General features: G+C 34.9%; 1 protein-coding gene across 35 annotated transcripts in view; it reads right to left on the bottom strand.

Annotated features, from left to right (window-relative positions):
- The window catches only part of CLASP2 (cytoplasmic linker associated protein 2), a 149,148-nt gene that overhangs the window by 19,216 nt on the left and 111,972 nt on the right, over positions 1-17,960 (bottom strand). For 8 of the 35 annotated variants that reach the window (XM_050891762.1, XM_050891767.1, XM_050891753.1 and 5 more), the window contains 5 exons: positions 16,036-16,142; positions 12,466-12,710; positions 11,789-11,852; positions 6,470-6,633; positions 5,220-5,298 (listed from right to left, as the gene is read on the bottom strand). In XM_050891762.1, coding sequence (XP_050747719.1) covers positions 5,220-5,298; positions 6,470-6,633; positions 11,789-11,852; positions 12,466-12,710; positions 16,036-16,142 — 659 coding nt within the window. Of the gene's footprint in view, positions 1-5,013; positions 5,065-5,219; positions 5,299-6,469; positions 6,634-9,882; positions 9,886-11,788; positions 11,853-12,465; positions 12,711-13,174; positions 13,199-16,035; positions 16,143-16,825; positions 16,889-17,960 lie in introns of all 35 variants that reach the window. The other 27 variants (XM_050891764.1, XM_050891784.1, XM_050891782.1 and 24 more) reach the window with 8 other exon arrangements.

Below are 17,960 nucleotides of genomic sequence, written 5' to 3'. Positions count from 1 at the left end.
GAGTTATTCCACAGAAATCCAAATATTAATAGAAATCTTAGATTTCACTGGTAGTAAAAGATACACAAATCATTGCATAGACAGAAGCTTATATTTAACAAAAAGAAAACCAAAGTACTCAGAATATTTAAGAATAATCAGGATTTTAAAGAATTATTCAGAATTATTAGGAACTTTTTTCAAGTACTAAAATGAAAAATGAACATCATCTGAGGAACCAATAATCAGTTCCTATTAGTTCCTACTATGTAGTTAACACTCAGCATTCTTTTACAAAACAGCAGAGTTGACCAGTCACTATCTTTGGGGATAAGCCACATGAATCTTCCCATTAAATACTAAAAAGGTATGGAATAGAATTTCTACAAAAGACTTAGAAGGGGTCACGTGCACACTTTTCCTTTGAAGATATTTAGAAGACAGAGACATGGATTTACCAGGAGGATATAAAAGCTGCTTTATTCCTTCATTTATCTGAGCATCGTTCTCCTACTCCACTAACTCCCTCTACTCCCTATGCAGAATATCTGTTTTATACACCCCAGACTGCAGCCTCTCTCTAGTTTCTCCAAAATCGCACCCCTGCACAGCTTTGGGCAAAGGGCTATTATGCCTGTATCTCCCTTAAATATTTATCTCCTCAACTCCTGCTGCCCCAGAGATGTGTCACACAACCTGTCAACAAAAGTGGTGAATATTTATTTAGGCCACCTATTTGACTTAGCTGCTTTTATTTCCACTAATAATCATAGTGAATCAGAAACACCTACCAGGAAGGAGACACCTATGTCCATCATAACCATAAAGAGTTCTGGGTGTATTTTTAATTGTTCATGGCTTGTAGTACAACTGTTCTGAGCAAAGCTATTTAGAAATTTCCCTTGGTCATGAAAACTTGCAAGCTATTAAAAACTCAAGATACAGTAAGTGACACACACATTAGCGATAGCTGATACATGTAGATTAATAATGAATACTTCACTTTCACAGCAGCTATTAAAGCTCAACTTCTCTGAAGTTATACAACAAGCAACAGCTGGAGGCTTTCATCTTATGCAGATCAATATCAACAAATGCAGTAAAACCCACACTATTTGCTAGATTCTTTCCAAGGAAAAAAACCCCACAAACATCTCCGCAGCAAAAAACCTTAGGCTACATAGTTTTCCAAATACGAAGTAATAGTTAGAACTTCTAGATTACCAAGTGAAACCATTATGACAGCACTATGTTTCACTGTTCACGATTTAAATATATATAATATCACACCTTAAAAAAAATTACTGTTAAGAACTGTAACACTTGGAACATCCAGAGGCATTTCTCCCAATGAAAAAATTCTGGAGTACTGTATCTGAGAGAGCAGTATTATTTAGTGTTTAAACTACTCCCACAGAGTAAAGTGCACAGAATTCTGGAAAGATGGAGGCTCTCAGGAGACAGAAGAGCACTGAACAGAAGATGAATGGAGAGAGTTCTCACTAATAAAGCTTTTCACAGTGAGACAGATACCCAAAGCTAAGTTTGACAGCTATTTTGAAAGACAGTGTTTTTCACTAATTGCTTTTGAGAGAAGAAATTCTGGAAGGAGTACCTTTCTATGCTTAAATATAATGAGACAGTATTATTATGGATTAAAAAACCCCACCCTGAAGTAAACTCTGTAATAGCAGCAAATCTACTTATGATGTATTTTTGTCACTATTTCCAGTAAGTATGCACACAGTTGAGATTTAGAAATAAAAGGTCTAAACATAGCCCTCTTCAACAGTCCAGTTAATCTCTCTGAGAGAGGTTATAAACAATTTTTGACTGCAATGAAAGCAGCTCCAGGAATTCTTAGAATGAATATTGCCGTTAATCTGAAACCACTGTGTATGAAGTTGTTTAATACTGTCTTGACTTTCTTTGTACTCTTCTAGGTTGAATTTATTGTACTTTTGCTGGACTATATACACTGAGACATTTTTCCTGTACAGCATAAAACACAGACATTTTGTTTAAGAATAGCACTGCTGTAGTAAGTGAGCTGAAATATATATCAAGCCACAATTAGCACTATTACAAGAAAAAGATTAGACATAAATGGAACTAAAGTGCTTCATAAACATCTTTCACAGATAATGAAATGACAAATTCTGGCACAACAATATGTGCAACTACCTCCAGAGATTCAGGAAATACTGTAAGGATGCTACACAGTCAGTGCCAGAAGGCAAATTGTTTTCCTGACCTGTGAAAAATTTGAGGTTTACAGAGTTTCATTTGCTGCATCAGGGTAAGATAAAAGAAACATTTCATGTAACAGGAAAAAAGAAAAAAGGAGAGAGGAATGTAGAGAAACTGCTTTACTTAAACCAGAAAAAGTCCATCTCTTACAGTGCTTTCCTGGGATGCAAGAGACTCTACTCTACCTTACTCAGACTGAATACAAGCATTCACACAAAGTGACTTTCAGATTGCCACATCCCAGGTGTCTGTCCCTAAGTTACTGGATACTTAGGAGTGACTGCCTCTGCCATTATTTTAACCAAATGACTAAAATATACACTAAAGATGAACTTTCAACGGCGCTCTCATCTCTGTGAAAGTGTCATTGGTTGCCTGGGCTTTTTTAAATCCAGAAATTTTAATATGGACTTAGGGAAAAAGAATACAAATCTCTGATCAACTGTGGCAAAAACCTTTGTCAACAAATCAGTATTTTCAAAGGAAAGAAGGGTTCAGAAACTTGTAATGAACTTTGGTCACAATGCTTAAATCAATTCCTCACTGCATGTAAGCCATTTGATATTCAACCTGAAAAAAATGAAAGTGATGATTTGAAGTGTTTTTCAGGACAACACCCATCCTTTGGAAAGCATATGTTCTGCATCCGTGAAAATAAGCTTAACAGATTATATCCCATCTAGAAATTTGACTCCTATGCCCATCCATATATTTGACCAAAATAAATACATGTATCTGGCACCTCTGAACTGTGTTTCAGCAGTTCACCACACCTACATGTAAAATTACAGGAGAAGAAAGTAAGATAGATACAGCACAATACACTGTGCTGCATCCTCCATGGATTAGGTCAGTAGAATTATATCTTCTCTATGTTTGGTCCTCTTACTGGCTAGCTATCCAAATCCACCTCTGTGGCCACTCTAAAAGCTTGACTTTTATTGTCCAAGACTTAGCTGTGTTTCTAAGTGTAAGAATGACAATGACAGTTTACTCTAAAGGACCACGATTATTTACTCCTACCACATGAAAACCAGACGGAAAAGTCATTTGTAGAAGGGAATCCTTCCACAGAGCAAAATTCTGATCTATCATCCCTTCTTATATCTGACGATCTTAAAGGATGCTGAAAATCCTTTCTCTGATTTTTCCTGTCACAGTGAATGCTGTTTTTCAGTATATCTAGTGCAAAAGCACACTCTGCAACACAATAATAATTTCTCAGATTAAGAACAAAAGCTGAAGACTTCAAGAAATGGAGTAGTGTCCTAAGATTATCAATTAATCTGTTAGACATCTGGGTGCACTGAGGATGGGATTTAGACAAAATATTCAGGAACGTGGATATTAAATAGATACTTCTGCAGTTTATGTTCAATAACTTTACTGTCTGGATCCTGAAGTCGTAGTAACCTCATAACGATGGAAGTAGGGGGTAGATACCACTTTCTTCTGAAAAAAGCTTACCTTCTCTTAAACAGTTACATACTTTACTGTCCCAAAAATTCATTTTAAATACTCTTGATTTTATTTCAAACTAACAGGTGTTCTTCTACGGAGGTAGTTTTTAATCGACATCTTAATTTCAGATGTGTCTCTCAAATACTGGAAGCTATTTTCAGAACATCTTCCCATTAACTGTTTCAGACTTCTTAATTCCTTCTAGGTCGCATAGTGAATATTCTTGAACTTAGCCCCAAATCAGCCTAGTAGGAGTCCATGTCTCATTCCAAATCTACTCTCAATTTTGAAACATGATCAATATGTATTTACCAGCTATACTACTGTATGGAAAAAAAGAACATCTCAACCATCAAATTCACCTTCCTGGGGAGGAAAACCAAGTAAAACAAAACCAAGTCCAATTTGTTCCAAGGATTTATTTAAACAACAAACTGATTTTTACTACCTCATTTGCTGTCTTCAATAAATGACAGCAGTCCCTTTTTAACACAGCTCTACGAAGCAACAGTGGTCAACGTATCAACTGTCCTCAAAATCTTAAAAATGTAAGTTTTACTGTATTGTAGACAAAAAAGGCATATTCATGTAACTTTAGGTTCAACATAACTTGGGAAAAGTCATAGTCTTGTGCAGTATCAAACTATGTAAAAATATTTCGTGCAGGATAGAGCAGAAAATGCCAGTTATCATATGCTTGTTATTTCCCCATTTACATCACTTGTAAATCTTCCAAGGACTTGATGCATTTATCCTAAAACCAACTCTTTGGAACTGTAAATGTACTACAGAATACTTTTTTACTTTTCAGTTTTACTGGCAGGTCTACCGACTACAGATTCTTATGTAAAAATGTGTGCAATTATAAAGCTACACACTGCTTTCAGAGAAGTAAGTATACCACAAAGGGAGCTGATTTTTAATATAGTAACTCGAGTTCATATTAATATTAAAATAGTTTAAATTCATTTAAGACCTATCAGGCTGAACACAGGAAAAAAATATGTATGAACTAGGAAAACACGACTGGGAAATCACAAACATAAAATTAGAAAAGACTTGATAGAGTGAGTTTGCATAACCAGCTTGATGTTAGGCGGCCACATTTTTGTTGCTCATTTTTACTGTACTGTGGTTTTATTAGATCTCTCTTGCAGCAAACATTTTCATACTAGTGAAATGTTTAAAATTTAACATCTGCATGCTTAAAGTTTCTTGCAAAGGTTAGTAGCAGCATACGAATGCATTCAAATAAAAATTATTGGAAACACTGTAAGAGTTTGACATAGGGTTAAGATTAAAGACAATAATTCAGACAAAAACCTTTGAGCTCCAAAAAGAGCGAAGCTGGTCCTGTAGTGCTGGCTTGACTGTCTGAAAGTTTACAAAAACAAAATCCACTAATTGAAAACCTTTTTCTTTTTTTTTTAAAAACAAAACAAAAATAACAATCCAAATTCAAATATTAAGACAAGCAAATGTCTATCAATGAAGATTTTTGTTTGCAATGCAAGCCTGAGAATTCTTACCTTCAGGCTAGGTGTTTGGGTCTGGTCAACAGTAAATCTCATTAAAATACTGAACTGGAGGTCATTTGGAAAAGATTCTCTGTAAAACAAACAAATCAAATCGTGTTATGTGAAATTTTCTTTTAATACCTGTTGAGAGGCACTAAATAAGCCCTCACTCTTTTCAGTAAAGAAAAGCTTTAGTACTTCTAAAAGAAAAAAATTTCTACCAGTTTTGTTGATATTGTATGTGACTTGCAGAAACATTCACCTAACACGTAAAGGACAAAATTTTAAAAATTCCTGCTTTGAAGCAATTATAGCTAGAATAGATAATGCAAGTAACAAGGAATGATATAATAGTGATAAGGTAGAATTCTGATTCTAAATCTATGCAATCCTCAAATTAATATGCAGTAGTATTGCTAAAGGTATATACCACATCCCTCCTGCACACTTCTCTGAACCATACTGTTCCACTCTGGGCTGCCTCCGCTCTCCCATGTTGCACACTCCGGGTATGACCCTCAAAGGCTCTGCTTGCAGCAGCAAAAAAGAGGTGTAGCAGATCATACTCCCTTTCCCCCCGCAACATACACCATACCCTTCCCCAGATTTCACAGCAGATCTGCCACATGAATAGCTTCAGCAGAGGCCTAGACTGCTTAGACTATCTCGTACTTCAGAGAACGGACAATGAGAAGTAGGTCCCAGAACCCCTCCAACGCTACTTAAAAATTTAGCCTTCATTTGGAAATAAAACTGGCCAGGGATGGGCAGCTCTGATGGCCCCCAAAATCATAGAAGATCATTTTGGAATCAGGCTGTTAGTGAAGTTTGGGGAGAGCGGAGGGAAGACAGAAAGCAAATCCTTTATTGCCATAACTCCTTAAAAGCCTGCTGACACTGAGAGATGAATATTGCAACAATATTTTTATATCAAAATACAGAAGTTCAAACACAAGCACTGCATCACTGAACACAAGGCAAGACAACAAACATACGTGGCTTAGATGCATATTTTAGAATCAGATAAGTAGTATCATATTAATTGTTCATCATTAAGGTCTCAAACCCTTTCAACTAAGAGTCATTTAGGAAACCAAAACGCTTAAGCAGCAAGGTTTACTGAAGTTTCACGATCTGTTACTAGCTCTGCATTTTTCCAAGAATCTCACACTAAAAAAAACCCAAAAACTTGGAAGTAGCATGAGGGTTTGGATTTTTTTTAGTGTTGTTTTTTTAATTTTTTTTTTTTAAGAACTCATTACCTTGTAACATCAAGTGCCTTCTGAACTTTTGCTTGTACAGACCCAAGCAAATCAGCACCCATTTTTTTCAACAGCTGTGTCAGCAGTACAAACAGCCAGTCCTGCAGATCTTCTTTATGGACCTGGATGAAGTCCACCAGTGTCTCCAAAAACATACTGAACACCTAAAAGGCAGAAGAAGATGGAAAGAGGGTAGGATGGGGCAAAAGAGGAAACGACACTGACATATGCTGAACTTACAAAGAAAGAAGAAAGCAGTAAGGGAATCGGAGGCAGAGAAAGGCAGTGTTTTGCAGCCAAGCAGGAAAAAAAAAAAGAAAAAAGAAATCTTTCTTGCTTTTTCATTGGATTTTGATACAAGAGTACATTGGAAATGTTAGCTGACTTCTGTAGAAGTTTGACAATTAGGTATTCCATGCAGTTTCGTCAAGAAAAGAAATGGTTACTGTGATGGCTGGCGCAACCTCAATTTTTTCAGTAAAACTTAATTTGTTACCCTTTCAAGCTTTGTCATTAAGTTGATTTGACATATTCCTTGAAGACTACAAAACCACTTTCTCTCTAAAACCAAAAAAGCTGCTATAACTCTTTAGCAAAATATTCATTGTAAATATCTGCATTACTAAATACTGCAAAATCATGAAAGCTGGCCAATTCCTTTACATAAAATATTTGTGGAACAGAACAAGACTCTCCTGCTATTGCAGGTATCCAAACACAAAATTATTCACCAGAGTATGGAAAAAAGCCACGATACATTTCAGATTGGCATGTGTTTAAAACACAGAAGTACTTTTGTCTTTTCAAAAAGATGTTACCCATTGTGTTCTTTTCAACAAATAATGCTGAATACAATAAATACAAATAATGTTGAAAAGACTGCATTCAGTAAAAAAAAAAAGACGTATATTATTGTATTTATAGTAACCTCAGCAATCAGACCAGGAAAAAGGGCTTTTTGGAGGGAAGGGGTAAAGCAAGGCATGACAAATAGGTAACTTCGTTTAAACAGCCTTTTTAGTATCTCACTGATTTTATGTTTTTTCAAGACTTAAGGTGAAATCAGGATGTATATGCCCTATACCAGTGTGGCCCATGGGTTTCCCATTTCTCTGATAAGAAAAAAAACGGGTGTTTGGGCTGAAAGTGCTACCTTCACAACTGATACGTACTCCAGCTCCAGCACGTAGCTGGGCACAGAAGCAGAAGTATTGCTATGACGTAAAGAGGGCTGGACAGATATTGCCTCCTGAGTATTTATGACATGGGTACAAGGTTGGAAATAGCTGCTGCAGAGGAAGGGCTGGAACTCCACATCCTCCTGCGGCTGACCTGGCTTGTCATAAGGCCAAATTCTGCTGCTGTCTGTGAGAGTGGATGATCCCAAACTGTGATCATACCTCACACGGCTGCAGAAACCAGCCCACGGAAGTGCGCTTTCTTCCACAGCACTGATCAAGTACGGAGGAGCTGGTGCACGCTGCTGCATGCCTTCATCGCTGAGGAAATTAGATCTCTTTTCATGTTGATAATCAAGCCAGGGTAAGCAAATTCACACCATAAAGTGAAAAAATCCATACATGTATCTTTAAAAGAAGTGCCTCAAAATTTACATTAGAAATGAAAAATAAATTCAGATTCTTTTTGCCAAGAAAGGTTGGACCAGATGATCCTGGAGGTCCCTTCCAACCTGGGATTCTACGATTCTTTCAGGATCTAATAAAGATCAGGGAGAATCTTTTAATAGACATCTTAAATACTGAAAAGCTGTGTTAGAAACAAAACAATACAAATCCTACTCAACATAAAGCCCATCAGGATGAGCTACTTTAATTAACTTCCCTTTTGCGGCAAACCGCATTGAAAACTGTAAAAAAAAAAATAAAAAATTGCTAATTCCTCTGCTATCTGTCTAGATTTGTATTCAAGTCTGAGGTTTAAAAATTACCCTCCCAGTAGTGGGAAGACATTTCTATGCTCGGAATTGGAAATGTCTTCTGTATTCAGCTGAACTGAAATAACATACCACTTTGTGGACGCACAAGCAGTGGGCATGATTATAAGACCTGGGCAAAACCAAACCAAAAAGTACTTTCTGTATTATAATATGACAGTCTTTGGATTTCACAGCCCTAAAATTAGGGAAAAATATATTGGACTTAGGCAAGCAACAAAAAAATTCCGGTGCTATAAAGATTACACTGGGGGTCTTACAATTGTATTTAAAACCCTTCAAATTAAACTATACAGGTCAGCAGAATTTAAAAACTGTACCCGTTTCTTCGAGTTTGCAGACACTGACACACGTCTCTTTCATTAAAATGTGCAAGCTGAACAAACTGGTTACAACCTCTTATTTGATGGAGTCATGTGGACTTCTTATGGCACTTTAAACATGTAAAGTGGTTTAAATTGAAATAATTATGAAGTGAATTATGAATCACTATGGTGAAAGTACTCTAAAGATCCTGTGCCAATGTTTTAGCTGTTAAAAATACACATAACTGAGGACTCAATTTTGTTTTCAAGCTTTGTTTGAATTTAGGTTTACCACAGTGAATGTCTGGAAAAAACTCAAACGAGTCATTTTGTTGTATTTAAAAAAATTATGAATCATACCATTTTGTCTTAGGCCAAAGCATGAAGAATTTAAGGCAGCTGTAAGAGCATTTAAGGTAAAGGATGAGTTTGGAATGGAAAATGGAACTCAACCACCTGTGTGTTGAACAATGTATGTGGGTACTGTGATTTCTGCAGTTTCCGTTTTTATGATGTAAATTAAAATTCTGAAATCAAGCATCTAAAGTTGAAGTTTTTAATAATTTGATAGTGGAAAAAATAAACAGATATGAAAATAATTATAAGTGATCTACATTTAAAGTGAATTATTTCAGATGTGCCAACCACCACAATATAAAGCAGGAATGCATAACCAAACAATGTCAGTTAATTAGTAGATAAAGCACATCTCGAAACTTTACCACACAGTTTACATAATTGTATATAGCATTTTATGATTGCAAAAGGCTTGACACTGCATGAACTCTTTGGGGAAGAAAAATAGAGAAAAAGGGTTAATTGCACATTCATGCAAGTAAGGTTAGGTTTCCAACAAATATTGAACCAACTTACTCTCTAAAGAGAGTTCCAACACAGGGGACAGCATGCAAAACAAAACAAAAACAAAAACAAAACAAAAAAACAACAAAAAAGGGAAAAAGATAAAAACACACAAATTAGTGGCCATCAATACGAAGTTCCTGTACGGAATATAAAACAAAACAAAACAAAAAAGGTATTTGAAAACTTTTATGATAAACTTAGTAATTTTATTGGGATATCCAATGTATTTTAAAAGTAAGCACTTGGCATGTCCTTCAAATCATTCTCCCATTTTCTCCTCCAAATATTACTCTCTTTTTCTAAGCAATTCCCTACATCCAGCTATCATGTTAAAGTAAACCTTTAAAAAAAAACCCCAAAAAAGTGATGACAGAATAATTCCTACAGACACTTGAAAAGAGTCTAAGATGAGATTTGTGTAGCCATATGTGTGTGACAACAAATTCACAGCTCATGAACTCTTAATACTTAAAGGATCCTCCTGATAATATATTGGTAACTATTAATAGTTTTGCAACACCAAAACCAGGCAAGGTTTCAGTGACTGGAACGGGTGTACCACACGTGCTATAACACAGGCCAAATTTTCAAAATCAAAGCAACGTTATTTTATGTCAGAATGCCCAGTAAACAACAATCAACTAGAACAATGCAATGTAACATTCCTAAAGGCTTAATGAAAAGATAAAATGCTCTTCTGACACATACAACTAAGTCTTGGAACATTTTCATTATCCTTCCCTGGCTCCCCCGCTACAAAAAAAATCTCCAGGGTAGTTCTGATACATGCATAACTGCAATATTAATTAACAAAAGAACAAGCAAAATTAAACCAAGCTGCTATTCACAATTTTGTCATTACTTCATTTAAAAACCAGTAATACTTCAACATTTAATTTTCTTTCCTCTCCTCTGACTTAACTGTTCTTTTTATGGAATGTTTTCTTCAGTTTCTCTTTAACTGCTTGGCTTTAGTCTTTTCTTCTGGATTTCTGCAGTATGTGAGCAACTTTAACATCACGTTGCTGTGTGCAATGCCAGTTTCTTCCAAAATACATGGTGTCACAGATAGCAGCTAAGTCACTTTTTCCAGCAGGAAAAATGAGGAGGATAGATGAACACTAAGTTAACCTGTCAAGACTTCGCATCACTCTGAATTTAATTTTCTATTGCAGCAATAAGGAAGACCTAAAAATATGTTAAATGTATTGTGTAATCAAAGTCGTTTTTCAGAATTCTGTTGGGAAAAGCCAATACTTCTGAAATAACTACTTTGCTCTGAGTTTTTCTGGGTTATGTGATACTCAATATAAAAGAGAAAGGTTTCTTCCAAACAAGCCTATAATTCAACAAAATATGAAGTTAAATGTTTTTTACATGATACTATTAGAACTTTATTAAGCTCCTTACTTACCTGCAGTCCTTTTGCTATGGGAAATTACTGCATATATGAAGTTGTACTAGTAACCCACCTCCCACAAAAATTGTAAAAATACTATCAAGCGAAGTAACTCAGTTAAAAAGATTTTAATGGTCTTAGAAAACAGAAGCGTTATTCTCCTTGTTATATCATCCATACTGGGTCTTTACCTCAGTAAAAGTGAATAAAACATCCCATTTTCTTTTATACCGAAGTATAGTCTCCACCTTACTTATTGAATACTAACAATGATGTAAAAATTATTCAACAGTCTCAACTGCCAGCCCTATCTATGAAATTCGAGGAAGACATCATAAGCTATGATAATACAAAATACGCTGGAAAATAAATAAGTACACATTCATCAGACTCATCATGTACGATTTAGTCAGACCACTTTCTTTATGATTTAAATTACTGCACCAGAGCCTTTTGTTTCTAATTGAGAGAAAACCATCACTCATGTTGACGTGGCCTCTGTAAACAACATGACTTCTTAAAAATACTTTAAAATATTTTGAGCACAAACTGAACTACTTCAGTGCATTTTAGATGAAACTAACCTTATTTCAATTATCCTGCAAAAAAGGCGGAAAATTAGCTTGTTCAAAATTGCAAATTAAATGGATTGAAATCTGATACCATTAAGTGCTTATAGAGCACAGTTTGTCAAATTTTTACATGTGCAAATATCGCTTACATATTTTACCGCAACTGGTTTTCTATTAATGTATGTTTTCAAACATTTACTGAAAGTAAGAAAAACCTAAACATACCTTACTGTGAGGATCAGCAAACATTCTTGTGAAGATTTCACACAACCTTTTCAACTCAACACGACTGTCAAAGTGACAACAATACATTAGTCAACTCCCCTGCTAGTACTACCAAAACACTAATGCATAGCAATCTAGTAAACGAAGTAGAGAAAAGCATTTTAAGACATGGATAAAAATGTAATAGATTTTGTCTATAATGAAACTTTCAACCTAAAAATATCTCTTTAAACTAATTCATATATTACACCATTCCCGACTATTTTAACAGAGCAGATCATGAAAAAGGTATTCTTAATAGCTAGTAGTAAACAGTTTCTTCTGAATAAATACCCAATAAATAAATAATAAAAAATAAATTATAAGATAAATAAATAAAAATAAAGGCCTTCCATCAATACTAAATGCAAGCACTTTGGGAATCTTTTGTATTGCAAGAATTCTCTTGATTTTAAATCCCATTTCTTAAACGGAGCTTTTTAAACAGATGCTATACACTAGTGGCCAGAAGTGACAATAGCTTCTTCATTCCTTCCCCCATCTCTCACAGACACACACCCCCTGCTTTCCCTCTCCCCAACTTTCTGTATTCTTCAGAACATTAGCCTCCTTTCCTACTTCCCTTGCCTCCCTTCAACTCTGAAATAAAATGTTTTTCTATTAACATGTCTTCTTACCTTAAAGTTCTCTGGTTCTTTAATAAGTTTTGCAGGCCTAGAAGGCCTTCTTTTCTCTCTGACCAGTTGGAGCTGGCACAGCGATTTAGGACTTCAGCCACATCTTCTGTCTGTCTCATATATGTTGGTATGCTTCCATTCCTAGAGCTATAGGACCTTTCTGAACAGGCACTTGATGCATCACTGTTGGCATCATCATCTGAGTACATCCCATAGGACTCGTATCTTCTTCGTACAGGCTTCTTCTATGGTACAGAAACACCCCACATTAGTACTGATTTTCAAAGAGATAGTATACATACCCATAACCAGTAGAAAGACCAACAGTTCAAATAATTGGTGACACCCCTATTCCCTGCAGTGACAAATGGCTCCAACTTTTCAGCGGGTCAAACCAAGTTAATAAAAATATTTTAAAGAAGTATGGCTTGCGTAGTATTCCAAAATAAAAACAAAGCAAATGCAGAGAAGACATACGTTTGATGAAACGTTCAACTTAAAGTTTACTTGCAAAAATCCATAAAATTGCATGATAGGGTGACACAAAGACTGTGTTGAAAGTTAGTTATTTCACTTAATAGCTTTATATATGTTACAGAATATAAGAATCAGGTCTAAACCCACGTATTCTGTAATTTTAACTTACTTTGTATCAAGCATGTTAATAGCAAAATATTAAACTACTGAAGAAGGAAAATAGTTTCTATACCTTAGTCCGTATGTCTCCTAAGAGCTGTTAGCAGTAAATTATTGAAAAGAAACAGAAATTGAGAACAGGAAGGTAAGGCATAGCAGCATTGTGACTATTAAACTACCTGCCACTGGAAAACACATAGTCTTATTGCAAATTTTATTCCTAGCTCTCTGTATCTGATTAGCATATCATGCATTGCCAAGAAGTAGTTTGCTAAGCTTCCATTTCCAGGGAAATATTACATATCATCTGCTGGTTGGTCACAAAGACTTCTCTGTCAAAATCTTTGTGTCTTGTGCAGTGATATTTGAGCATGAAGACTTAACACATGCAGTCAATTGCTATCTAAGTATGAAACCTTCATTTAAACTTTATTTTCCCAACAACTTCTCCATCTCTGTTTAACTTCATTTCAATATCTAAATTTTGTCATTGCAACAACTACTACAGCAGTCAATGTCCTATTAAAAAAAAAAATTAATTACATAATGCAAAATCCCAAATCCCCTAAAAACAAAAGCAAGCCAACAAAACACAACATGCCAAAGGCCAGAGGAAAAAAAAGAAAAAAAAAAAAGGCTATTTATCCTAAAAGGAAAAACACACACCTCTGCAAAATAACTCTGCCATTCAAATTCTGGAGTTGAAGCTAGTAGTTAAAAATTCGGTTTCATTACATACTCAAAGAAGCAGTAGTATAAAGTGATTGTTTTCCCCTCAATTACCATTGCCATTTGCACAGGGTTCTCATTTTTTTGACTACGGAATAACTTAAAGGATATCACAATACAAACTAGTCAATATATCATGTAACAAGCAAGCTTACTGTCAACAGAACAAGCATACACACATGTGTAAGAGAACAAAGGAAGGGAAAAATCACAAAGGCATTAGTATTTTTGAAAAGGGTCTCCATAAGTAAAAAAAATTTTTTTTTAAAGATATAGAATCTGAAATGCCAAGGACTGTGCTAAAGTAAAAGGTATAAAAATATGTAAAGATCACCATATAGCTGCATTTCATGCATCTTATATTCAAACCAGATCTTAGCCAGAAGACTGATACCCCTTTGGCTTGAGCAGTATTATAACCGGCCAAGTATTTTTCATACCATAAAACTAGTAATACAATCCAGAATATTTTTGATTTTTATATTACATCTGTCAGGACTCTACATTCTACCTTTTAAAAACACTGTTCTGAGGCAGGGCTTCAGTCTATGGTAAAACAAGAAGGGTGTTCATAACTCGTGTTAAAAAAAGCCATTTGTACAGGACAACCTGTATATTTAGAGCATGGCAGGCAACTGGGCATGGAAATACTACAATAATAAAATGTTACTGTTCTTGATCCTTCTTTGTAATGACAGATTCTAGCTAAAATATACCAACTAATTTTCCTCTAACATTTCTAGAAGCATCATGCTATATTTTGGATCCAGGTAATACAAACCAGTTTCTATGAACAAACTTTATTGCTTCAACAAAGCAGGACACATTCGAGCCTCAAGAGCAGTCATTGGAAGCATGAGTTTCTCCTCAATTTATATTCTTACTACATACTTTGCCCAGCTGAATCTGAATAAGCTATGAAGCTGCTAAAAGTAGTAAAGATACTCTTCACGTAGCACCAGCATGGATAAATCTATAGCACAGGCTTTCAAAATTACAGCCAGAAACTTTTCATGTTCCATGGACTATTTTTCTATTGTTTCCTATTCCAAAATCCAGACTGACTTCCAGTTTACTAGTACTCCCCATCAACGCTGAAAACTTTTTGCAAGTATACAATATGAGAAAGGGGAAAAACCACTCAATCTCACCATGACCTCTTAGGTAAGATTTTACAGATATCCTGATCTCTATGCCAGTGAAGGCACACAAATTTTAAACTAATGTACCAAGATGAAAGTATTAACCAAGGAATCAATAATTGCCAGACTAAGAACATGACAGAGTTCTTCAGATTTTTTCCTTTGAAATTTTGTTTCTCTCTATCCAGTCATATCTGGCTATAATTAAATTTTTTAGAGTCTAATTTGTAGTTTTTTACTAATGTTCCAAATAATCTTTTTGTTAAAACAGAGTAATAACAAATTCCTTAAAGCATTCTGGTAACTAGATAACAGGTACTTACAAATATTTAATGATATGCAAATAGTATACAATACCTGATAAAAATGTATCTGATTCATAGCATCAGTATTTTAAATTAATTGAAGATTTCAGCTTGCTGATGTAAATGTCAGAATAGCAAAATACATGATGCATTCAGTTTGGCTAACTGGGGCAGGGAGGTAGAGGAGCCAAACCCACCCCTTTTAAAGAACAGGAAAGGTTAAGCAAGTGAATTGCATAACCAGTTTTAAATTCAGCATAACATTTTGAAAACAAAAGAAAACAAAACCTAAACTTATGAAACGCTGCCTGTGAAGCCATCAGTTTATCTCTTCAGCATCTCACATGTTGTGAGACAGAACAACTTTAAATGGAACCCAGGCTTATGATAAGCAGAGTGCTTTAGCTGTCATCGTTCCCAGCTCTGACAAGCCTTCAACCTATCCAGAAGTTTGTCTGGCTGTTGTGGGAAACTCCTGGTTAGTGCTACCTGCTCAAGTGGCTCCTTGGGCCATTCCAACAGAACAGTTCGATACTATTTTCTGTCTGCCATGGAAAAATGCACATTTCTCAAAAGTTAAGACTTCTGTAGGGAACAAAAATTCCAATACTTTGTAGCTCTAGCAATTCAGTTTTTCTTTTTTCCCCACCTAGAAGCCAATAAAATAATGAATGACAAGTTCTTTTGCATACTTTGATGTATAGGTACCAAACATTTAAGAGTCTGTATCTGACACAAGATAAGTGCGAGATTCTTACCAAAGCATCTGCTACTGCCTCTTCCACGTCAGAACCTGTGTTCAGAACTCGCATAGCACTAACTGATGACGACAATCTACTCGACTGACTAATTCCAAAGCCAGTACCTGTTATAACAACAACAAAAATGAATATAAAGAAATCAGTCAGAATAGCAACATGGGACATTAATACCACACTCACTTAAAAAAACCCAAGCAGAAGAAAAGCATTTGCTTAACATTTCTAATAAATTATGTAGTGGCTAAAACATTGGTTATTTTCATTCTGAAGTCTTTAGTGGTACAGCAAAAAGTAAGAAATGAAGTAAAAAATCAGAGTCATATACAAACATTCTATTCCAATATCACAGGAAAAAAAAAAACCACAAAACAATGGTTTTAACTGAATGAATCTTTCATTTTTTTTAAATTAATGTCTTCTTCATTTTGGGTTTTTGTTTTCATTTAAAAAGAAAGTAAATACAATAGGAAGGCTATTGAGAGTGCTGATTAGAAAACTACATGCATAAAGAATGCTCTACAAATACTGAAAAATGGAAAACTAAAAAAAGTTCTTCTGCAAGTAAAAATAAAATGATTGTTAAGGAAGAAAAGGATTAACATTGGAGGGTTGGGGTGGAGACGAAATCTAGCAACACACACATCTATCTGGATTATTATAACCACAAAACTCAAATTAATATAAATAATGCTTTTTAAAACTGAACTATGAGAATAACCAAGTGGGTGGGAAAAAAAAAAATCCAGGATGACTGCACAGATGACAGCAAAGTGTACTCATCCTTCACCTGTAGCCCCATAAACATCAGGAGTGTAGAGGGCACCAGTGGATCTGGAGTGATGCCTGGAAGCTGCAATAACAGGATCATATAAACCCTACCTATTACCATGGAATCAAAGTGCTGCAATAGTTGCTTAGGTGAACAAGAGAACATTTATCAAAAAGATTCAGCTATAGCACAAGAAACTGAGTATTACACAGAAGGAAAAAGCTTCAGAGAAGTTCTTTGATTATATAGAATATGTTTATATAAAATTATATAGGTTTATGTACCCTGGACATTTCATGCACAATTTTTCTTAATTTAAAAGATTAAGAGCAGATTAAAAGCAAGTATATTTAAGTTCAAAGAAGAAAAAATGCGTAGACACACATGCGCACACACGCACACAGAATCCTCAGAAATATCTAAAAAGTTCCACTGACACTGGTCTTCCATTGTAGACTTAACTCAATTCTATGTGCTCAAGTCAGAGCGAGAGCTCACGTACCAAACATTATTTGCAAAAAGTGACTACTGCACAAACTTACTGTGTTAGCAGCTGACAATTTGTATAAGCTTGAGTTCTTGACTACGTGCAGATAAGTCAACCTCAGTTAAAACTCACCACTATGTAGATGAAAGTTAAAATTATTCAATTTTAATTAGAAGTTTAAAATAATTTAATGCAATTAATATTTCACATTGGTATTGTTTTCTTTAAATAAATAAAATGTGAAATTGAAACATTTATGTTAGTTACTGTAGCTCGTTAAGGTTCTTTAAAGTTATGGGAAGTGGGAACCAAAGATCCTTAAGGACTTCTGAATAAAACTGAGTACCCTCCTCCTCCTGGCACTTGTATAAAACTGGTCTTTTAGAGATTCTAAAAAAGTTGACTCACCATTGCTAATATTTTCATTCTTAAACCAAGTAATTTTAAATTCAACGTGTTTTTAAACAATTCATCTTCTTTCTTCAGTTCACTTAAGTTAGAATTTTACAGTCATATAAATGAAACTGGTTTTGACAATTTTAACTTGAATTCAAATGTCTACCCACAGTGACATAAAACCCAGATATAATCTTATGATTTAATAAATAACTGTAAATACAAATATTTTACACTTTTTGGATACATAAAGTAGTATAAATAGAAATC

Source organism: Gymnogyps californianus, chromosome 2, assembly GCF_018139145.2.
Source record: "Gymnogyps californianus isolate 813 chromosome 2, ASM1813914v2, whole genome shotgun sequence".
In the NCBI taxonomy this organism is placed as follows: domain Eukaryota; kingdom Metazoa; phylum Chordata; class Aves; order Accipitriformes; family Cathartidae; genus Gymnogyps; species Gymnogyps californianus.
This window is presented reverse-complemented; position numbering and strand designations above follow the sequence as displayed.